The 25,395-nt window shown below is 37.9% G+C and overlaps 1 protein-coding gene across 1 annotated transcript in view; it reads left to right on the plus strand.

Annotated features, from left to right (window-relative positions):
- The first annotated feature begins 860 nt into the window (after positions 1 to 860).
- The window catches only part of LOC116888073 (RPA-related protein RADX-like), a 128,632-nt gene continuing 104,097 nt past the window's right edge, over positions 861 to 25,395 (plus strand). The window contains 1 exon segment of the mRNA XM_032889451.1: positions 861 to 942. Coding sequence (XP_032745342.1) covers positions 861 to 942 — 82 coding nt within the window.

Genomic DNA, 25,395 nt, shown 5'->3' on the forward strand with positions numbered 1-25,395 from the left:
CTTCTTATTATGTTGTACTTACTTCAAAATTAGCTTTCAGGGATTGGAGAAATGACTAAGAGCACTTGCTGCTCTTTCAGAAGGTTCAAGTTTGGTTTCCAGCACCCACATGATAGGTTGCAACCATCCATAACTCTAGTTCCAGGGAACTTGACTACCTATTCCAGCCTTGACACACAAATACTACACACTCAGGCTAGCAAAGCACTCATACACATAAAGGCAGGACAAATACACCTTTAAAAATATTTTCATTTTCTTGTTACTTTGCTCCCTTTTTTCTTACCTTATTTCTTTCTTTCAATATTTTTAAGACACAGTTAAGCAAGATCATGCAGGCCTCAAATTTGAGATTCTCTGCTTCCCCAACCTCCTGCATGCTGAAAATACAGGCAAATGTATCAAAGATCCCTTGAAACTATTAAAAACACTTGGAAGGTGAAAGTGTGCTTCATAGGTAGGAAGGGATGTCTGCTTGTGAAGATAATTCATTTCTTGAACCAATAATAGTCTGTTCTTGCAGATAATCCCCCCTTCCTTTTCCACCTTAATTGCAATATGTGGTCTGATCAAGCTTTTCTGAAGGAACTATAAAGCTTCTCTCTGGGAAGAGTATTTTAATTTCCAACTATTCTTTGCATAACTAGATATTGACCCCTTTATAGTACGACTCGTTTGTACTCAGACTGGAAATGAATAACCCTGCAAACATGTGGAAGAACCAGTGATACTAGGTGCATTATGCCGTTGTCTTTGTTGCTGCTATAATAAAACAACTCGACCAAAAGAAACCTGAGGATGAAAGAGCTGATTTAGGCATAGGGTTCCAGAGGCTAAGAGTCTAGAACAGTGAGGAAACCATGGCAACAGGCATCCACTGTCTGAAACTGAGAGATCACATCCTCGACAACCAACAAGAAGACAAGAAGCAGACAGCAAACTGTAAGTAGTAACACTTTAAATTTTCAAGATTCACAACCAGTGATAAACTTCCTCCAGCAACACTGTAGTTCTCCATAACTTCTCAAATCAGAAGCAACAAATGGGGAACAAGTATTCAAATATCCCAGCCAACGAGCAACACTCTCATGAAAACCACCACATAAGGAGTACCATTAATGTGCTTCTTCTTTGACAGTCTCTAATGTAATTCATTTCAGTTTCTTACCTCTTGGTGCTTTCAGTCATAAACAAAGATGGCTAAGATTTGTCTAAATCAGTAGTTTTCAGCCTTGCTAATGGTTCGACCCTTTAATATTGTTCCTCATTGGGCTTGAGATCCCTTATGAACAACAATGCCAACCAACCAGAGCTTCCAGGGACTAAGCCACTACCCAAAGACTATACGTGGACTGACCCTGGGCTCCAACCTCATAGGTAGCAATGAATATCCTAGTAAGAGCACCAGTGGAAGGGGAAGCCCTTGGTCCTGCCAAGACTGAACCTCCAGTGAACTAGATTGTTGGGGAGGGTGGAATGGGGAGGATGAGGGAAAGCCTATATAGAAGGGAGGGGAGGGGTTAGGAGGATGCTGCCCAGAACCAGGAAGGAATAACAATCAAAAACAAAATAAGAAATATCAAGTTACTAAATATTAAAAAAAATATTGTTCCTCATGTTAAGACCCCAAGCACAATATATAAATTGCTACTTCATAACTGCAATTTGGCTACTGTTTTGAATAGCAATGTAAATATCTGATATGCAATCCCCACAAAGGGATCATGACACACAGACTGCAAACCACTGTTATAGATAGTAATATATTTTCTGAGTCATAAAGCCAACATTTGAAGTGTTTCTAAGCAGGGGCAACTTTCACTGTTTATCCTACTATTTCATTTGGCTCAAATTGTACCCCTATGTTTTGTTTTAAAGAAGAAATTTCCCATCTAATTTAAACATTGCATTACTGTTATATCTTGCTAGGATGCAGACACAGAATGGTGTCATAGTCTTTCTAATTGCCTCAAAGTGCCTCTTACTTATTTGAAACCTGAGCAAACCATATTATGCAGTATTAATGCAATCAGGAATTTTCTGTTTTTGTTTATATTTGTGAGTAAATATATGATGATATGTTCATGATATATATATATGTATATATATGTATGTATGTATATATATATATGTATGTGTATGTATATGTGTGTGTGTGTGTGTGTGTGTGTGTGTGTTCCTATGTTCGTGTGTGTGCCTATGTTTGTGTGCCTGTAGAGGTCAGAACACAACCTCTAATATCAGTTCTTTTCTTTCACATTATTTGAGATAGGGTCTCTTAATATTTTATCTTCTATACTTGGTAACGAGATGGGCTCTGTGGTGCTTCTGGGTTTATATTCCTCTGCCTCCCATGTCACCCTAAAAGCTCTGGAATCACAGGTACATGCTACAGCATCTAACTGCTCATGAGTTATACTTTACCCATGACATTATCTCCTAAGTCCCAAATCTTTTATTTTCAAAAATGATGACACAGACCTGACTTGGGAGTTCTTGGATTTTTTTGGAGGGCTTAAATGGAATAGGCTATTGGAAATATGTATAAATCTACTAACACGTGGGACATTTGATGGCCTACATATACCACTATATTCTTTGTTGAAATGGACATAGAGAAGGAGCCTGAAACTCATTTTGATGGCCCTAAAAACACTTCAGAGGAATGAACAAGCTATTTGACAAGAGACTCTAGTGATAAGTGAGGAAATTTTTATGTGTTTAAAATTATTTGGCTGCTCTCTTTTTTCATCATCAAGTCAGTAAGTATTTATTAAGTAACTATAAGACCATATACAAAATATCATGGTGAACAGGTCACTCTATTAAACTCATTCTTCCTTCAAGCTGAATTCTACTGAGGTGGCGAAACATGAAAAATTAGGTAACACAGAAGATGATTTGTTCGAAGCAATAATAAAAACAGGTGTCATGAAATGAAACATTATTATTTGACAAATGAGTGGTACACACAAATGCTCCAGGAGTTACAAGGAGCTAGATATGAGAGTCAGGAAGTTATAATGCCTTTATCCCAACTATGCCACTGCTAAAATATCCACTGAATGCTTCCCTCTATCACGATTACATTTTTATTTACCATTTGAAATACATCCAGTCCAGTCATCTTCTACACAGGCCAACCTGCATTAACTCACACAAATATAATCTTGTCATCTTTTATGAGACCATAGAGTTGCAAACTCACTGAGTCTACAAAAGTATGTATATTTGTTTGCTTATATATTTAACTTATTCACCAGTCCATGATTCTCAAAGAGGGAGTGAGTTGATATGAATCTTTTATGTTCTCTATGATTTTATTTTAAAGATGATACATTGTGAAATATAGTGTTAAATACATTATTTATTAAAGTTAAACAAATGAGTGTAGTTGAAACAACACTTGATTTTTAGAGTATGAATTGAACCTCTGCTTAGCCTAAGCAACTGTTTGCCTTTCTGAAATATGTGTCATTTTATCTCTTTGAACTAACTGAAAAGATCTCTAAAATATTTGAAGTAAAAATCATAGTGTTAGATAAGAGTAGTTATTAGATTGCCTGTAACTGATGCTGATAGTAATAAAAAGTCATAGTAGTAGCTAACATTTGCTACATGGCTACTATGCACTATGCATAGAACCTGGCTGCTTTCTTTCAACTCTAAGAGGAAACCTCTGTGAAAGTTCTATTATTATAGTCATTTTCCAGATAAACCAAGTCTAAGAAAGGTTGAAGAATTCACTCAAAGTCATATAACTTTGAGAACATATTATGAAGTGGACTTTATTGAGCCAATAATTCTGAGCTCTTAACAGCAGCACCAGTCAACCTGAGGGGTGCTTATATATCACTAGAAAACAATTAAAGTAGTGAAAGTCAAACTGAACCCTCTGGAGACTCTAGTTCAGTTGATCTGGGCTGTAGAATCAGCACTGTCAGCTTTTAAAAGCTTCCTGGTTGGCTTGAGTGTGTGAGAACTACTGCTTTAGAGGCTACAGTGTTTGGAGCTTCGTCTGGACCTTGTGAAGCGGTAGGCTTTACATGGGGAAGAGAAAGGAGAGCATTCCAGATAGAAATTGCTTAAATAACACGGGTGATGTTTTATTTCCTTTCTATTACTTGAGTACCTGATGCAAAGTCTTCTGATCAAAGCCATTCCATGCTCCCTTGCTTTCAACTCTTTCGATTCCCTCTTATCAATTTACCTTGCAACTTCACGTACACTAACTGTAACACTAACTCAGTTCATTTAGTGCTGCCAGTATGTGTGTGGGTCCTTGCCCTTCTACTGTAGGAACAGGAGTAGCTTCTCATGGGCCACATTCCTAAAGAAAAAAAGAAAACAAGACAAAAAACCAGACTCTCCTTCCCCCAGTGGCCAGTGGCCATCAACTAGCTCCTCAGCTGTGGGTGAAACTTTGTGAGTCTCTTCCCCATCCATGTGGAATTCTGATTGGCTTTATTTCGTTTGGGTTTTGTGTATCCACAACCACTGCAATTCTTATGTGAAAAAGCCCCAACACATCAGTCTATTGCAATAGTGATGCACAGCCTCTGGCACTTAGCGTGGCAGAAATGAGTTATAGACAGATGTTCCAGTGAGGAGTACGAACTTTAGTCTATTATTCTTTGCACTCCTCTGAGAGTCTCTGTATCATTCACTCTCTATTTGTGGATTACTTTTTTTACATTGTGGTGATAAAATACCATGATCAAAAGTAATATACAAATGAGAGCATTTATTTTGACTTGTGATTGCAGAGGAGGAAGAGTTGTATATGTAAGACTACTGATTTCGGTGTCTTAATTTTGTATCCTGCCACTTTACCAAAGTGGTTTTCAGTTGTAGAAGGTTTCGGCAAGAAACTAATGTCTATTTTGTGTGGAATGATATCTACAAACAAGACTATTTTGACTCCTTTATTTCCTTTCTTCATTCCTTTTATGCAGCTATCTTTTCCTTTTTCCTCTACCTCAAACTTCGAGCAGTATGTGGAACAGGTGTCAACAGAATAGGCATGCTTGATATGTTCGTGATTTTAGTGGAAATGCTTCAGGTCTTCTCCATCTGGCATGATTTGGGTTGAGATGTATTCATTCTATTTCTAGTCTTTCCAAGAATTGTATTGTTTATTATGAATGGATTTTAGGTTTTGTCAATTTTTTTCCTGCATTTACTCAAAGTGATTATATGATTGTCTTTTATTCTATTTATGTGCTAGATTATATTTAATTTTACAATGTTGGACCATAATTGTATGTCTTATATGAAGTTAACTTGATTATGGTTAGTGATCTTTTTGGTGTTTTTGAATTCTGATTGTTAAGTACTTTATTGAGATATTTTTTGTATATGGGTTCATCGATGAGACTGACCTATAATAATACTTTTTTTTGATTGTGTCTTCATGTAGTTTAGGTATCAGTGTAATGTTGATCTCATAGACAGAATTTGGAAGTGTTATTTACTTTTCTATTTCATTAAATAAATAGCTAAGAATCAATTTTAGTTATTTAGCAGTTGGTAAAATAATGGAGCAAACATATTTGACCTGGGCTTTTTTCAATTGGGATATTTGTTTTGAAACAGGGTTTTGCTATATAGCTCCTGCTGTTCTGGAACTCACTCTGTAGATCAGGCTGACCCTGAACTCACAAAGATCTACCTGCTTCTTGAGTGCTGGGATTAAAGGCATATGCCAATATGCCTGGCTTTTTGATGGAGATAATGTTTCAGCTATATTCCTTGTGATATAGGTGCTTATTTTTTTTAATCCCTTATGGATTATACTTTGGTAGATTATATGCATTAAGTTTTCATCCATCCAGTCATAGTGATATATGACTTCATCAGCATTCAGGAGGCAGAGACAGGCAGATCTCTGTGAGTTCAAGGCAAGCTTGTTCTACATAATAAGTTGTCCAGCTACGGTTGCATAATAAACCTGGCCCCTACACAGGGTCGTGAGGAAGGACTAATTAATTTGGTGGAATATAGGTCTGAGTATTTATTAACTTGAATATTTCTTATATACATTTCAGGTTATTCCTCTCCGCTCTCGCAAACATCCCCTCTCTCTCCCCTTCCTTATGCGTTCCTCTCCCACCCTCATTGCCGTCTCCTCCCCAACCGTCTAGTTTCACTGAGTTCTGTGTGAGCAGGACCCGAGGCTTCTTCTTCCACTGAGTGCTCTTACCTGGATATTCGTGCTACTCTATGAGGTCAGAGTCCAGAGTCAGTCCATGTATAGTCTTTTGGTAGTGGCTTAGTCCCTGGAAGCTCTGGTTGCTTGTCATTGTTGTACATATGGGGTCTCGAGCCCCTTCAAGCTCTTCCAGTTCTTTCTCTGATTCCTTCAACGGGAGTCCTATTCTCAGTTCGATGGTTTGCTACTGACATTCGCCTCTGTATTTGCTGTATTCTGGCTGTGTCTCTCAGGAGCGATCTACACTTCTGCACTTCTTTGCTTCATCCATCTTTTCTAATTGGGTGGCTGTATATATATGGGCCACATGTGGGGCAGGCTCTGAATGGATGTTCCTTCAGTCTCTGTTTTAATCTTTGCCTCTCTCTTCCCTGCCAAGGGTATTCTTGTTCCCCTTTTAAAGAAGGAGTGAAGCATTCACATTTTGATCATCCGTCTTGAGTTTCATTTGTTCTAGGCATCTAGGGTAATTCAGGCATTTGGGCTAATAGCCACTTATCAATGAGTGCATACCATGTATGTCTTTTTCTGTGATTGGTAGCTCACTAGGATGATATTTTCCAGTTCCAACCATTTGCCTACAAATTTCATAAACTCGTTGTTTTTGATAGCTGAGTAATATTCCATTGTGTGGAATATAGGTTTTTAAAGTATGTCTTTATGATCACCTTGATTTCATTGGTTTCTGTTGTTATAATGTCTCCTTTCTCATGCCTAATTTTATTAATTTGTTTGTCCTATTTTTCTTTTATTCTTTTTATGCTGATTTTGCTCTTTAATTTAATATTTTAATTACTTTTATTTTTTAGAGTCCAGTCATTACCACCTTCCCCTTCTGCCCTCCCATGGGTCCTTATTCCATTCCCCTAACCCTGTCTCATAGAGGATATCTCCACCTTCCAGCTGCATCCCTGCCAGGCCTCCGACTCCCTGAGCCAAACCAGGCAGTCCTCTGCTGTATGTATGTGGTGACCCTTACCCAGCTATGTGCTACCTGGTTGGTGCCAATGTTTGAGAGATCTAGGGTCCATAGTTGGAGACTGCTAGTCCCCTATGGTGTCACCTCCTCGCTTCTTCCAGTCTTTGGCTAATTAACCTACGAGTCAGCAGCTTCTGCCTTTTTGGTTAAACAATTCTGCATCTGTCTCAGACAACTGCTTGTTGGGCCTCTTGGAGGACAGCCATGCTAGGCTCCTCTCTGTAAGCACACCATGGCATTAGTAACAGTGTCAGGCCTTTGAGCCTCCCCTTGAAATGGATCCCTAGCTGGACTGGTCACTAGACCTCCTTTTCCTCAGTCTCTTCTCCATTTTTGTCCCTGTAGTTCTTTTAGACAGGAACAATTCTGGGTCCAGAATTTTTGACTGTGGGATGTATCCCTTCATTGATGCACTGTCTTTCAAAAAAAGAGGGAATACAAGTTCCCTTTTCCCACTGTGGGGATTTCATCTAAGGTTCATCCTTTGAGTCCTGAGATTCTCCCACCTACCAGGTCTCTAATGGTTCATTCCTTAGAGGGTCTCCCATATGAACAATATTAGCCTTCCTCTCATCCCAGTACTCCTCATGAAAGTTCCCCAATTCTCCCTTCCCTCTTTTTCCCTTTCCTGTATCAACACCCCCCCTCCACCCTCCCACTGCTATGTTAATCCCCACTCCACTGCTCACCCACACCTACCTCCCACCCCCAGTGTTACTTAAGGAAATGTGGAATAGGCACATCCTCTTCCATTGAGGCCAGACAAAGCTGTCCATTTAGGGGCCTGTGATCCACAGGCAGGCAAGCAGGCAGGCCGGCAAGTAGGCAGGCAGGCAAGCAGGCAGGCCGGCAAGTAGGCAGGCAGGCAAGCAGGCAGTCAAAAGGTTCAGGGACAACAGCCCCTGCTACAGTTGTTTTGGGAACCCACATGAAGGCCAGGCAGCTCATCTGCTACATATGTGCAAGGGGCCTGGGTCCAGCACAGGTTGGTGATTCAGTCTATGGAAGCCCCCAAGGGTCCAGGTTAGTTGACTCTGTCTGGTCTTCCTGTGGAGTCCCTGTCCTCTGTGGGTCCTTCAGTCTTTCTCTCAACTCTTCCGTAAGACTCCCTGAACTCCATCTAATGTTTGGCTGTGGATCTCTCATCTCTCCCTGGGCTGCTGGACAGAGCCTTTCAGAGGAAAGTTATATAAGTTCCTGTCATGTGTAACAGAGAATCTCATTGGTAGTATCAGGATCGTTCTGCCCATTGATGGGGTCTTAATTTGAGGCAGTCAGAGGTTGGCGTATCCCCCAGTTTCTCTACTTTATGTCCCTCGCATATCTTCATGGCAGGACATTTAGTCAAAATTTATATGTAGGTGCTTTCCTTATCCTTCCATAGGAGTCGCCTGGCTCCTTCAGGTAGCCTGCTGGCATCGCCTCCCCACTGCCAGAATCTCAGTTGAGTCCTCTTTTTTGATTATGGGCTCTCATCCCAGGTCTATAGCAAATCCCATAAGATTGCCCCCCACTCTCCCCTTCAATCTTCCTTCTCTCCCTGATGTCTCCATCCTGATAGTCTCTCTCCCCACCCTACTCCCCTCCCTATCCTCTCTTCTTCCCATTCTCCATGCATTTCAATATCTCTTTGTTTCCCTGAGAAAAGATTCAGGCTTGTCTCTCTTGTGCCTTCCTTGTTGACATTTAAGCTACTTTGGTGTTTGGATTGCATATTTCATAGTTGTCCACCCTGTACTTTATGGCTAATATTCACATATAAGTGAGCACATACCATGCATGTCTTTTGGGGTCTGGGTTACCTCACTCAGGAAATTTTCTAATTCTATCCATCTGCCTGCAAATCTCATGATGTCCTCATTTTTAATAGATAAACAGTACTCCGTTGTGTCAATGAACCACATTTTCTGCATCCATTCTTTAATTGAGGGACAGAGTTGTTTCCAGTTTCTGGCTATTATGGATAAAGCTGCTATGAACAAATTTGAGCAAGTGAGACAGTGTCTCTGTGAGATGATGGAACATTGGGTATATGTCCAGAAATAGTATGGCTGGGTCTTGAGGTAGAACTATTTCCAATCTTTTTAGAAACTGCCAAATTGACTCCCAGAATGTTTGTACAAGTTTACACTTCCACCAGCAATGGAGGACTGTTCTTATGATGTCCTTTAGTCATCTGTTTTACCCTGGTGTTGACTGCATGGTTCTCATGGCAGCAGGACTTCTCAGGAAGGTGAGAAGCTATAGGCCAGACAATGGAGGTCATGGTACTCTACCCTGTTGGCTGTGCCTCAGGTAGACTCCACTCTACAGGCTGTGTTCCAGTCAGACACAAGTGTGGTGGTGGGCAGATCAAATTAAGATAGGTGGTCAGACAGGGTTAAATGCTGGTTAGTTTTGGGACCCCCAAAATTTTCCACAGGGAGGCAGGATGCTCTTAGAATTTCACAGGGATCCTCTGGACAGATGGAGGAGCATGGCCAGAGCTAGACAATGGTGCCCAGGGGACAGTGTGTGCCACTCACCTCTTGCAAAATGTTTTTGATAAATGGACCCACTTTTAGTTAAAATTTACAGGATTCTTCCAACCCTGTCAATATTTTCAAAGAACTAACATTTTGTTTCATTTATTCTTTATATTGTGTTTTTCTTTTGTGAATTGTTACTTTTTGATCTTGGTTATTTTTCTCCATCTACTGTTTTAGGATATTGTTTGTTCTTATTCATTTGTTTACTTATTTTCTTGCCTCTTTGATTATAGGAACTCATATCTATAAATGTTCATCTTTGGTTTTCTTCATTCGTTTTCCATAGGATTTTCGTTTTTTGTGTTTTCATTTTCCATTCAACTCTAGATATTTTTAAATTTTCTTTTTATTTCTTTGGTGATCCATTCATCATTCAATACCACGTTATTCAATCTGCACACTTGTGTTCTTTACTGTGGCATCTATAGCTGTTAAATAAAGGATAAATAGCTCATTCAATTCTCCTATACTTTTTAAAACTTGTTTTATGTCCCAATATGTGGTCTATTTTAGTGAAAATACCATAGTGTCTTTTAGATACTCTTTAGATTTGATCTGTGATGTAATTTAGCTCTAATATTTCTCTGCTCATTTTTTTTGTCTGAATGATGATTCTCAGGTTTCATATTAAAGTTGCTAACTTAATGTGTTTTTGGATAATCTATCCTATGCAATTGAGTTTTTGTGAGTTTGGTGCATTTAGTATTTTAATGTCTTCTTGCTGTTCTCTTGTTAAATATTAAATAAACTCCTTATCACTTATTAGTTTTGGTTTGACATCTATTTTGCTAGAGAATAGAATAGTAATTCTTGTTTGTTTCCTAGTTCCATTTGCTTGCAATACATTTACCTATCCTTTTATCCTAAAGTAGCACCCATCTTTCCAGGTGAAGTGTATTTTTTGGAGACAGCAAAATGATAGATTTTGTTTTTATAAGATCCAGACATATACTCCAGTTTTTCGATTGGGTACCTTAATTCATTGATATCTAACATTAATATTAAAAGATGTGTGTTGATTCTTGCCTTCTTAGGCATTCTTTGCTTAACTATTGACCCAATATTGTTATATTTTCCTTGTCATCTTTTGAGTATGTTTATTCTTATCTTCAGTCTAGAGCACTCCTTCCAATATCCTCTACAGAGTTGGTATGGTGGTCATAAATTGCTTCCTCCTGCATATCATGGAAGATAATTCCTTTCTTCGTGCCAGGCAGATGTTTTTTTCTGGATTTTTATCTGGGCATTTCTATGGTCTTCCAGAGCATTAGTGCATCAGACTTCTAAGCCCTCTTCAGTTTTAAACTGGCCTCCGCCAATTCAGCTGTTATTCACTGATAAAAGCTGTTCTTTTTGTCATTTCTTTGGGTTATTCTCTCTCTCTGACTTTCAACATACTTTTCTTTTAGGCTTTTTATGTATTTTCATGTTATATGATGTGAGGATTCCTTTTTGGGTCCTGTCTATTTGGTGTTCTTGGACCTGGATAGGCATGTTTTTTTTTTTTTCAACATGTAAGTAATTTTCCTATGATTTGTTGAAAGTTTTTTTTTTTTTTGTGAGATTAACATGGACTTATTTCTCTTCTTATATGCTAATAATTTATCAGTTTGTTCAATTTATAATATTCCAGAAATCATTTATTTTATTGTTTATTTTGTTAGATTTATCATTTTATTTGATTGAATAATCTAATTCCTCTAACTTGTCTACAAGCACTGATATTCTGTTTTCCACTTGATCCTTTCCCTTGGTGAGGTATCCCACTGAGCTTTTTATTTAGACTTACTAAAATTTCACTTCTAATTTTGGTTTGAGGTTGAGTTTTTCTCAATTTTTTAATTGAATTCTGTTTATATCCTGATTTTTTTATTTTTCAGCTTGCTGTATTTTCTTAAGTCTCCGTTACTTTGGGTGGCCTTTATTCATATTCTCTTTGAGATTCATGGCGCTCATTATTCCATATCTGTAACTATTAATTGACTTCACCGTCTCGTGTGCTCTCCTTTCTAGTTTGCTTTCTGTTAATGTCATAACACATTTTGACCAAAAACAACTGGAGAGGAAGGCGTTTATTTCAACTTACAGTTCCAGGTCGCAGTCTATCAGCACAATGTTATATCCTGTAGGTAAGGAGTAATGGAAGGCTGCATTGGAGTTCCTAACTAGCTTGACCCAGGCCTGCAAATGGCAGGAGCTTTGCGTTGCAGGGCAGGGTGCTTGTGGAGAAGACATGTGGAAAGACTGAGGCTTAGCAATGCAGGTCCACAGATAGCAGAAGCTTGGGGTTTGAGGGAGGCAAGGAAGAGTGTGTTTTATATTTCTGAGGTTGAAGTTGGTTTACTGTACCAGAGTTACTTAGATCCAAGTGCAAAGATAAGACTTTTTCTGGGATGCAATTCCACTTGGCAATTTTTCACGTGATTTCATAGTTTCAGAAAGAGATGGCTTCCACACTGGTTGCTCCAGGCTCATCTGTCCCCATCCTTCTGCTGCAAGTCAATGGGACACTATTTGCTAGAGACAGCAGGTTCTTCTTAACCCACGGAGTAGACTGCAAACCTGTAAGTTCCTAAGCAGTCGTTTAAATCTGGAACTGGTAAATCAGATTATCTGGCTGGGAAAGCTTGAATGAAAAGAATTCCCCAAAAACTCCTGAAATGGCCTCCTTGTCCTTCGTGGTACAACACTTGTCATGGGTCTGTCTTTACAGATCCTTCAGAAGCATTAACCTCTGATCAGTACACTGAAGCAAGAAGCTTATTTTGAGTTTCGGCAGCCACTGCTACTGATGTTTAGTGTAGCCCCCTGCACTATCCCTTAGGGTATAAAGAACTGGAAAGAAACTTTCAGTAAAACAGCTGCTGAATAACTCATCTTCTCTCTGAAAGACTCAATGCTGTAGAATTTTCAGAGAGGGTCACCTTGATTAGGAATATTTTAAAGTTCTGCCATCGCTTGATGTTTGTAAGTCTGTCACTTAAACTCAGCTGGTAATTTACTTCCTACAGACAAATCAATCTTCTGACTGAATTATCCATTGACTCAAAAATCCAATTATCCATTTTGGAAGTGCCATTTTGGGGTTTCTGGAAATGGGATACAGAAGAGGCCATGAAGCAGAGATTCTCAGTAAGCTGGTGAGCAACGTCTTGGCACCTTGGCATCTTGGCATGACTTCCTCTAATTGGCTCAGCTACAAAGGCTTATGGTTTTCAAATTGGAAGATCACCTTGGGCCAAATGCAGACACACAGAAATTACTTCCTTGTTCTCCACTTTCAACTGTCTGCTCACATTCTAAACACGTTGACAAACTGTATTTTGGTCCAGGCACTATTTACATCTTTGTAGAATTTGTCCCCAGATTTTCTGCATCCATGCCCTTGATGAGTAGGTACTTGTTTGAAGGAATACATTCTACGAAGGGGAAATGCTATAGTTCTGAGAAGCAAAATATTAATATTCTTGTCAACTGACGGTCACACTTATGCTAATGCACAGCAAGGAGAGATGGTCTGAAAACTATTAAAATTATAGTTATTATTGTACCATGATAGTCATGAGGCAAAGTATGCACCAAATACCAATGAAAATTCAGAATTCGAGTCTTCCATACTCTGCTTTGTAATGTGCATGATCCATGCTAGATTTATGAGCCCTTTTTCCAACTGAATTTGTTGGGAAAATTTAATAAGGTAATGAATGCTTATGATATTTATCATATTGTACACATCCAGGAAAAATTGTCCATTATTATTAGACTAACATTTTAAGCCCCTTCATCACTTCTACATATTTTTAGCAACCTTCATGAAATACGCTCAGTGTTACCTTTGACTTCGTAACTCCCAACCCCACCTACTAGTGTAGTGTCCCACTTGGACAATGTTTTCTATGATATGGTAGGTGGTATTTGTATCTTTGTTAAGAGAAAAGTGAGGGCTATAGTATATGGAGGTCAATAAGCAGAGATTTGAGTAAATGATTCGGACAAAGCATCCTGACCTTTGAGGGCTGGTTATGTATAGTAGTTGATAGGACAGTTTGTTTCCACATGAAATAAGTCCTGGTTCTCAGATTTCCACCATTTCCCCTGGGCCATGCAGCTGCAGAGACTACTACCTGAATGAAAGAAGGATTATTGCCAAATACTTAAGCAATTGTTTTCTTCAGAATTTCTCCTGGTCTTCCGTAGCCACTTCCAACAAATCTAGCTACAAGTCTATCTACACAGCAGGGACAATAAAACGATCACAATTCCTCATATTTCTAAATACTTGTGAGAATATAAGGAGAAATGGGGGTATCTTCCTGGAAACATCATTCAGTAGGGTGAGACCTAGGACTGTTTGGAGTCCAGTCCAGAGCTCTCTGTACTCTTGGTAATGCTTTGGAATACAGTGTGCCTTTACTGTGAAATACAATGTTGTTGATTTTGATTTTGAACAAACCATATCTTAAATGGAGATTTTTTTCCCTCTTGAAAATGTTCCATATAAAATAAAGCAAAACTACAAAAACAATTGATATAGCACTGTTTTGGAAGTAGAAATCTCTCTTCATTCACAAGCTTTCACCACTAATCCCTACTGCACTCATAATATTTTTTATTTTTTTATTGTATAGGGCAGGTTTTCCTCATATATATATTTTTACAAATAATATCATATATGTACATGTGTATATATGTATGTGTATATGTGTATAAGATATGTCACATATAACATACACAATATATTACATATAACATATAAGATATTATATATAACAATATATTATATGTTACATGTGTGTGTTAGAATCCTGTAAGCATTACAGTGTCTAATTTACCTTATATGCATGTGCATGTGGGTACTCTTGAAAGCTGGAACAGGATGTCACAGCCCTGAAGCTATACCATTTTGGGAATCTCTCGCAACGATGACTTGAAAGTTTCTTGTGTGAGGCACTGAGGTATTTTTTAGATAGTCTATGTTTCTTTATAGAGTTTTTAATTATCTTCAGTGTTGTTTATCCCTGATTACTCCTTTTTCCCCTACATATTGCTCTCCTTTCCCCTTCCCCTGACAAAATCTCTCCTGCTGTTTCCATTTCTTCCTTTTTAATATTCATGTCCCCAGATACTTACTCTGATAGTGTTACATGACTGTGGATCTTGTTCACCTAACTTGGCTGCCTTTTCTGGCCACAATAGGAGAGGATATGCCTAGTTGATATGCCAGGGTAGTTTGGTACCAAAAGGGTACCTCTACCATCTCAGAGATGAAGGGAAGAGGGTGGAGGGGGGATAAGCTATGTAAGGGGGAACTGGGAGGAGGGGCTGTGATCTGGATGTGAAGTGCATAAATAAATTAATGGAAAATATTGTCCATGTCCCAGTTTTCATATCTGTAGAGAAGCCCCTTCTCCACCTGATCACCATATGGCCCCCTTTACTTTCCTGTTTGCTAAGGTTACTTAGGGTTTTACCCAAACATTCAGATCCATAAATGAGAGTGAACATGTGCTGTTTTCCTATCTGGGTCTGGGTTACCTCATTTACCATAATATGTTCTAGTTTCATTCACTTACCTACAGATTTCAATTTTCTATACAAATTTCAGTTTTCTTCTAGTATTCTATAGTGTATATGGACCCAGTTCTGTTCTCTATTTCACAGTCAAATGGTATTTAGTTTTTCCATTTTTCTAGCTATTGTGAATAGGGCAACAATAAACACCGGTGAGCAAGAATCTCTGGAATAAGGTGTCCTCTGAGCATATGGCAAGGAGTGATTTAACTGGGTGTTATGGTAGATCTATTTTTAGCTTTTTAATAATTCTTCACACCAATTTACATAGTGACTACGTATTTGCAGGCCCAGCAAGAACAAATGAGAATTCTCTTTTTCCCACTTCATGGCTACCATTTTTGTCAGTCGTTCTTGATTTTAGCCACTGTGATTGTTGTAAAATGAAATCTCAAAATGGTTAAATTTGCATTCCCTAATTGCTAAGGGTTTTGAACACTTAAAAGATATTTCTTACACATTTTCTGTTTTTCTTTTTGAACTCTCTTTTATATCAATACTTTTGAATTGGATCATTTTGCTTTCTTCTGTTTTTTTGGTTTTAGTTCTTTTTATATTTTGATATTAATCCTATATCAAATATATGTCTGACATATTATTCCCTCTCTATAGACTTTCTTTCACCCAGTTGATTATTTTCCTTTGTTGTACAGAAAACGTTTTTTAGTTTCTTGGGGGTCTCCTTGTCAATTATTTTGTAATTCCTGGGAAAATGGGTTCTATTCAGAAAGTCCTTTCCTACACTCTTGTATGATATGGGACTGCCTCTGTTTTCCTCCTAGCAGTTTAATTATCTCAAACTTAAATTTTTTATCCATTTGGTGTTAGTGTTTTGTGCACAGCAATAGATTTGGGTTCCAATTAATTCTTTGATAAGTGGACATCCAGTTTTCCAGCAGCATTTGTTAAGAATATTCTATTCTTTTTGTTTGTAGTTTTGGCATCTTTGTTCAATATGGAATGGTGGTTGTTATTCTTTGTATTTATATTTACAACATCAATTTCAACTCATAGACTTGTCTGCTTTTATTATATATATCATAGTCGTTTTGCTCAATGGCTTTTGTTATAACTTCAAATCTGGTATGGTAATCCTTCTAACACTGTTCTTTTTGCTCATAATTACTTTGGCTCTCCTGGATTTTTTCATAATTCCATATGAATTTTAGTATATTTTTCCCAATTCTGTGAAGAACTTTACAGAAATTTTCACTGTAATTGTGGTGAATCTGTAAATTGTTGTTCTTAGAATGCTCCTTTTCAAAATATTAGTTCTACCAATCCATGAACACTGGAAGTTTTTACATTTTCTAGTGTCTTCATTCACCTCTTTTTTTTCTAGTATTTGGTGTACTGGCTGGCTTTATGCTGATTTGATGTAAGCTAGTGTCATCAGAGAGGAAGGAGCTTCAATTGAGAAAATGCCTCCATAAGATCCAGCTGTAAGCCATTTTTGCTTTTAGTGATTGTTGAGGGAGGCCCAAACCCATTGTGGGTGATGGCAACTCTGGGCTGGTGGTCTTGTGCTCTATAAGAAAGCAGGCTGTAAAAGCCATAGGAAGCAAGCCAGTAAGTGGCACGCTTCCATGACCTTTGCATCAGTTCCTGCCTCTAGGTTCCTGCCCTGTGCCGTTCCTGCCCTGTTCCTGTGCTGACTTCCTTTCATGATAAACACCAAATGTGGATGTTTGAGCTGCATTAATCCTCTCCTCCTGAACTTACTTTTTTGGTCCTGGCTTTTCTTTGCAGCAATAGAAACTTTAACTAAGACACTTGCTTAGTTTTATTCCTGGATATAGTCTTAGGGTTATTGTATTCCACGTGGTTATTATTGCTGCCTTTTTTTATAGGAAGGTTTTGTATCCTGCCATTTTGCTCAAGATATTGATCATTTCTAGAAGTTTTTTTGTTATCTTCTATGCATAATATTATATCATTGGCATATGAGATGATTTCACTTTTCTTTTCCTATTTGTAACCCTATAATTTCACTTTCTTGATTTATTGCTTCAACTAGTGCTTTAAGGACAATGTTGAAAAGGGGGTAGAGATGGAGAACAGGCCTATTTTCATTTCAGTTTTCAGTGAGATCAGTTTGAGTTTTCTGCTTTTAGGTAAATATTGGCTGTATATTTTGACATATGTGGACTTTATTATATTTATATTATATTTCCCACAGTAACATTCCCCTCATGGAAAAGACATGTAAATTTTGTAAAAAACATTTTTGTATCTATTAGGATACTTATGTCCAATTTATATGATTTATACATTAATTGACATGTTGAATCTATATTGCATTGCAGTGTTGATTTTTTGTTTTTTAGAAAATATAGGGGTATTTCCAATTCTGTGGTAAGCAAGAAAGCTTGTGAATGGGGAAAGGGCTAGATGTATGTGTGCTGATGGACCAGCTGTGCTAGTCAAACTATGCTTAGGAATGTGAGGATGGTGCAGGTTAGTTGGAGTCTTGAACATACAGAAGGTTAGACCAGTGTACAAACATTGTGACGGAGGCTAGACCCAAGGGTTAGGAATAGTATATACAGACATGGTTCTAAAGACTTACTGAGCTGAGGTTCTGCACAAACCTTTGTCCCAGGACAAGCTTGAAAGTTTTGATAATCATACATTCAGGATAAGTCCAGAGATATTCACCACGTAATGTGCACAAGCTGTATTACACCTGGAGGTTGGATGTGATATAGCTGAGCTAGAGTCTGACTCAGTAACTAGACTAAATTTGTGCCGAGGGTTTGCAACCAGGGCTAGACCTAGAGGTTGGAAATAGCATTGGAAGCCTGGGATCTATAGAACTGATCATATTGAATCAGCGGATCTGGCCTAGGTCTGGAGACTATATGGCATATGTATGCTGCTTTTAGGTATGAGTCCCAGACTGGTCTATTGCACAGTATGTAAAACCAGACCAAAGCTAAAAGTGAGGAACTTCACAGACAGAACTCACCAGACTGAGCTGAGAATACAGAATATCACACTCATGCAAATTGAACAGTTAGCAAGGACATATAGACCTTAAATTTCAGAAGGAAAATGGATGAGCAAAAAACAAAAAAAAAATTCTACATAAAATGTTCTACTTATACACAGCAAATGAACTGGTTTGGACTTTATAACAGTTTCATCTTAGAACCATAAGTTGACTTTATGGTTTATCCTCCATACCCAGGAGTTCTTTATCTTATCCTAACCCTATTCTTCTTTTTCTCCATTTACATTATCTGTCTAGTTCTTAGAAGCACTTGAACTTGCCATTTGTTGCATATTTTCTTGCTTCTTAAGTAGAAAATGCTAGAGATGAAAACACTAAGTACTGGGCATAGAGATTTAAGTAATATTCTCCTATGAGGGTGAGAAAAAAGTCAGTGGGAAACACATAATAACTTCTCCCAAAAGTATGAAAGAAAATGGGCATTTGATAGTAGACCAACACAAACAAAACAGGAAGAAAAGACTCCTGGGAAGAACAATGAACGACATCAGGTAAAACTACAGAGTTTAAGAATAAAGGCAGTTTCCAGCAGGTTCCATGCGATCTCAGCAAGAGTAATTGTAGTGTTTTGGTGATTGTTGAAGCCAGAGGAGACCCAATTAAGAAAAGAGCTGCTGAGAAAATGAAGGCATTGAGATAATTTTTTTTCACAAGGACCACATTGAATGGATGGACCAAAGTAATTGGTCTCTAAAACTACAAAAAAAAATTCAGACAAAAAGGATATTTTTCCTCCCTGACTATATTTTTGTGGAAGGAAGGGACAGATGTTTATAAACTAAAATGGCAAGGAGGAGAAGGGTGACTAAGGAACCAAGCCTTGAAGGTATCTGGATGTTTACCGGATAAATAACATGCAGGAAACAGTTTCTTTTTAGAAATAAGGGGCAGTTAGTTTTCATCCAAGTCTGCTAGCATGGAATATGGGATCAGTCACCGATTTGCTCTCTCTGTTTCCAGTCTTGAATGAGGATGAGACAGGCAGGGAGTACTTGGGTAACTAAGAGACTGAATGTCATTTGTGGCAGGAACCTGAGCCTTGTGCTCAGATGCAATCTAGGTGCCAGTGTGGTTCTCTTTTCTGTTGGTTCTGCAGTTGCAGTAACAAGAAATGTCTCTTATCTCCATAAGTTAATGAGTTTGGGGAAGAAATTGTTTACTAGAATGTCAGGAAGGGCAATGCAAATGGTCCTTTGAGAAGCTCAAAATGTACCTAGAGGCTGTGAATCTCATTTCAAGGGGCAAACATCCTGCCTATCAAACAAAAATTTCTAAGAAAGGAATCTAGAATGTAATGGTATGTTAAATAGAGTAATTTTCTGGCTGTTATTCTATCCCCTGGAACCCTTCCTGGAGGTGTGCATACTGGGACATTGTATTATGAGCGTTCACAGTATAATAGTTCTATATTTCTGTTAGTGGTATAAAATAGGGATTTAGTCGTGGCATATAAGCATCATATCATACTACCTGGCTTTGAGGTACTAATGGCCCTGACCTTTAGAACTTCTTTGTCATCTAGTAAAATGAGGGATGTTCTGTGCGTAGTGATGCTGCAGAAACCATGCTTGTTGTTCTTCCAAAGATCACTGCCCATGACTTTCTAGTAGGATTTTAATACAGATTCAACACAAGATGGTTCTGCTTATTAATCTCTCTTAGTGAAAACACTAGCACATGTCTCGTGGTAGTCAAAAAATCTTCTTTGTGAAGGCATGCCAAGTTTAAGTGTGATAGTAGGTTAGTTCACTGGATCATTTGCCCGTGGAAGGTATTGTAGTGTAGAAACAAAATTATACCCTCTGCCCAGGACTTGTAAGGTTGAAGTTAATTTTCCACACTTTGGGCAGGATCATATTTTTTTGTTCAGAATGCTGAATGAGGACAGAATCTAAAAGAAGATTATCACAGGTAGAATGTTCTGCATGAGGAGGGGCTGCAGAATGGGAAGGAACTCATTCACAAGTGAGTAAAATCACACAGAAAGAATGATTAGTTCTCAACTCAGTTGCACACAATCTTTTTAAAAACCCTGTGTTGGTCCATCCTTCATTTCTCACTCAACTGCAGTAGGTATAAAGATTATAGCACAATAGCTAAGGACCATGGTCTATTCAGTGCCTTCTTCCAACTGTGACAAGAACACCCAGCGACATGTTACTAGTGAACTATGTTACTCCTCGTGACATTAACTGTTGAATTGCTTAAACATTATAAATGCTGTATTCACACATACTTCTCTAGCTGGCTTCCTGTAAGGGGATTGGAGAAACCTCTCTGGGGAAGTACTATGTAATTTAGATCGCAATGATGAGCAGAAGTTTGGCAGCAAGGCTAGAATGGAAGAGAATGGTCACATCTGGAAATAGCATCAATAAAGATACCTGAGAACTTGAATGAATGGCCATGGGGTATGATGAACAGGTAGAACAAGGTATTATTATATGGTACTATAGAGTTGCAAGATTCAGAAGCACGTAGATATAACTTGTGGAACTTAGTGTCTTGAAGGCACACTCATTGAAAGGAAGTTCATAAAGTTCAAATATTATGCTCAAAATAGCCATATGTTCATTTGTGTAATACTCCCAGTCACCTATTAATTAACAGCCATTCACAAAGTATGCATAAGTATCTACTGTATAACAAATGCTTTGAAATATTGAACCATTTACCTCCCAGATCGATAGAAGTTACAGGTCACTATTCCAGTTTAGTGATGTTAATCAGTTCTCCTCTTCCAATATTGTCAGTTTCTGTTTCTTTCCAGTATTGTTAACTTAAGCATTATGTCGGTTTAGAGAACAGTGTCCAGTATCGATGAAGCATCTTTCTGTCATTCTAAAATATATTTTCTGAGTGTGTCCTTAAGCTCCTGGTGGGCAAGATTAGGAGTGAGAAAGGAAGCTGCAGCTGTTTCTTCGTGCCAGTGAAGCAGCATTTGGGGGAGCTTTTGGCTTATTTTCACAGCTGTCTTCTCAGCTAGATTTGACAAGGAGTCTGTAATTGTCATTTGAAGGTCGGTGGAAGCTGCTTCCTTCCTCTTCTCTCTTTTGAGACTTCCTTTATTTAGATCTTGTTTTTTCCCCCACTGCTGTGTTCCATTTTCCCATGTCTTTTTATTATTCAATTATCCCAGCCATCTCTTTGAGCATGGCTATGTGACTCGGGGTGATTGCTTATAGAAATGTGAAATCAGACCTGTGCTAAGGTAGGCCACCCTGACCTGAGAGTGAACCTTAGCAGGCATCCCAGTTTTATGTTACAAAGATTATTTAATGTTGAGAAACTTAAGCCAACAAAAACAAAACAAAGCAAAATGTGATTTTCTTGTCAGTATTCCTCTGTAAAGAAGTCTTCCCTATCTGCTCTGGAGTCCAGAGTGGTGTCACATTTCTCTGAATTGTTTAGCATATTCTTATATGAATAAGAAGCACATGATTTATTTCTTGATCACTTATTAAAGTACTTATTTTCCACCTCTGTGGGTATTAGTTTTGCTTCCTCTAGAAATGGTTTGTGTCTCTGCTTAGAGTCTATCAATATTAGAGATGAGTTAAAATGGCAGGCATTGCCTGTGGCTTCCATTCCCCTAACTGAACCATCTTGTCTGGCCTCAGTAGGAGAGGATGTGCCTAGTCCTGCAATGACTTGATGTGCCAGAGTTGGGTGTTCCCCAGTGGGGAGCTCCCCCTTCTCAGAGGAAAAGCAGAGAGGAGAATATGGGAGGAGCTGTCTGAGGGAGAAAGCTGGAGGGGCGCTGTGATTAAGATGTTAATTAATTAATTAATATAATGGCAGATATATGGTTTACTTATTCAGTGATTACTTGATTTCTATTCTTATTATACAAAGCACTGTAGCCCAAAGAAAGAGCTTTACATTCCTGTTGTTGATTTTAAGAGATAATTAGAATTTTTAATAACATTTATACTTCTAACTTTTCTTTCCACATGGCATTGAGGAGGTGTGGATTTGGAAAATGCATTTACTTTGTGTATCTCTCCACATTATACGAGAGTATTTTTGTCTTGTTTCCTCATTAGGCAGAATGAGAACCAAAGTTTTCTTAATGAGTCACTGTGTCCTCTTCTGGTCCTTATACCTACTGAAAACGCCCAGAAGGAAGAGGTAATCATAACACGATAAGATAACAATATAGCGCAATAGGGATGTGGTAAAAACGAAAGAGAAAGACATCAGCTGAGACCAGAAATTCTCTATTAGATCTGTGGATTGTTGTGAGGAAATTGTAAGATCAAAGGGGTTGGCAGCGTGTGAAGTTGGAGGTATCCTTTACTCTTGGCAGTCTGTGCTTGAGACACCAAGAAGACTGATTAAATTGTGGTTTCTCTCAGGCCAAAGCTTGATGAGACCAGTAGTAGTGAAGAAAGAGAAAGACCCAATAAAGTAAAACGACAAAAGCAAAGCATGAAAGGATGTATTAGCTTCTTATTACTGTTGAAAACAAATGTAATAATCTTGGTAGCTTAAAAGAGCACACATTTATTATCTTTCAGTACAAGACACCAAAAGTCTAAAACAAGTACTTGAGAAAACAGGAAGCACTCTTATTTCTTGTTGGAGACTGTAGGGGACAATTTATTTCTTGCTTTTTCCATCATCTAGAGCAATGATTCTCAACCTGTGGGTTATGCCCCCTTTGGGGGCTGCATATCAGATATTTACATTTATAACAGTATGAAAAACTACTGTTATGAAGTAGCAACAATATAATTTTTTTGGTTTGGGGTCACCACAATATGAGGAACTGTATTAAAGTGTTGCAGCATTAGGAAGTTTGAGAACCATGACTCTAGACACTTGCCAACATTCCTTGGTTTGTGGTCCCTTTCCCATTTCAAAGACCAAGTTACCATATGAAGATAAACCTTGGTGAACAGCATACAGACAACGTAAGAGATACATGATAAAAAGTGAATGGGAGCCAATATACTTATGAAGATGTAAAGTAATTTGTAAACTTTATGGCAGAGATATGCTATTTCAAAATAATTTTAGGATTTCTAATATATGTGGATACGTTCCCACATATAAATTGTTTATATTAGAGTAAAATTTAGTATTGCTGTTTTCTGTGATTTCAGATATAGTGTGAGGTAAAGTTTGTGGAGGTTCATGGATTGATGTCTATATGCAGGTGAGGGCAGGCATAAGATGAGACAAGGCCTGTGATTGGGCAGTGAAAAAGTAAGGTGGGAACAGAGTTTTGGAGAGAAGAGAGAGAGAGGATGAAGGAAGAAACAAAGATGGAGGAAGAGAAGGATGACGTACCCCTGTGTGGCTTTAAATAGCTATAGGTAGCTATGAAAATATAAGGGATGGATAATTATAGGATAATTTGTCTTATCTAGGTGGGCAGCTTATATCAATATTAATTGGCTCTGAGTTTGTTGTGGGGTGAGAATTTACTGATATAAATCTGATCGATAATTACAAGCTTCTAGTTTTTGATTTTACTGGGATACTGGGAATTGTGACTATAACCACAGTGGGTGGATGGCTGAATGGGGCTGGCAGTGACTCCCACCATGGTACCTAGAAGAGCAGTTGCTATTGGGGTTCCTTGTGGTGGTGAGATTGCCCCAGAGGATAGAGAGTAGCTGGAGGTAGCTGATATGGTGTGTAGTGTGCTGTTTCATTTCCCTTTTTAAAATATTTACTACAACAGAAGTTGTCCTTATATTCATGCTACTTCTTCCCAAGCTAATTGCTAGGTGTTTAATTTGTCCTTTGCTTCAAAAACACTGAGCATAATTCTGGAACACTTCTCTCCTTCTACCCTTTTTCTCATTATCTTCTTCTGAGTCTTCCCCCTATGTATCAACATAATGTTTACGGATCTCTGTAGCCAGCTCTGTAGAGTCCTTTTATGTTTAGGTGCATTGCCCTCCAGTGCACTCTTAGGAAAATGCCTTTTTAAAGAATATTTTATGACTTTTGCCTAATTTCTTCCACTATAGCTATTTATTTGATAATGCCATGATTACATATTACAGTGTAAACATAATTTATGACTGAAATCTCTGCTCTTTAACCTGGGACAAAGAGTACTCACATTGGTTGCCTACATCATTAACTAGACATTCCTTCCCATAGTGGCTTCATCTTTCTCTGGCTCAGAAAGAGAAATGGCCTTAAAACCAAAAATAACTTACAATCATATGATACTAAATCAAAGGTTTTCTTTATTTGATAAAAGCTACGGTAATAGTTTAAGTTTAGTAATGGGAATTTAGAATCTGTCAGGGCAGTAAGTTCACCAGAGTAGTTGTATAGCACAATAATTCAAGTTGGACCCTGGAGTCATAAAGAATTTGGGTTCTAACTCTAATATGCATACCATTATGATCATAAACTAGTTATTTAACTATTCTGAGCTAAATTTCCATATATATAGTACTGAATATCTTAGGTTAATTATATTTCAAATGTATTCTTATTGAAGATATTTTTCTAGGTAAGCAAGCGGTTGTCAATCCAAGAAATCTATGCATCAAGACATACTGTAAATCACACCCAGATAAAACAACTAAGACTAGTGGCTAAGTAAATTTGCTCTGGAACTGTATGGCTTTAATTCAAATCCAGGTCTTAACATTTAATAGATCCATGGCTTTGGGCAAGTTATTTTGCTTTCTGTGCTTTAGTTTTTCTCATCTCAAAAACTGAATTAATAGCAGTATCTACCTCAAAATTAGCATGAGAATTGCATGAATTAGTAGTGTACCACCTCTTTTCTTCAGTGGATACATTCCCAGACAACACATTAAACTGTAAAGATTCTAAACTCTCTATAGTCTAGGTTTTCTTTTATATATTCATGACTATGATTAAGTTTAACTTATGAATTAGGCACAATACAGGATTAGCAATTACTAATTCTTAAAAATATAACAATATACTGTAATAAAATTTATTTAAAATATATCATTGTTGTGTGGCTCAATAGTAGAAGAGTTCTTATGTTCCTAGATTCTACCCTTAGCACTACACATGTATGCATATGCATGTGCACACATACACACACACACACACACACACACACACACACATTGAATAGTTTATATGT

The sequence above is a fragment of the Rattus rattus genome, chromosome X (assembly GCF_011064425.1).
Source record: "Rattus rattus isolate New Zealand chromosome X, Rrattus_CSIRO_v1, whole genome shotgun sequence".
NCBI lineage: Eukaryota > Metazoa > Chordata > Mammalia > Rodentia > Muridae > Rattus > Rattus rattus.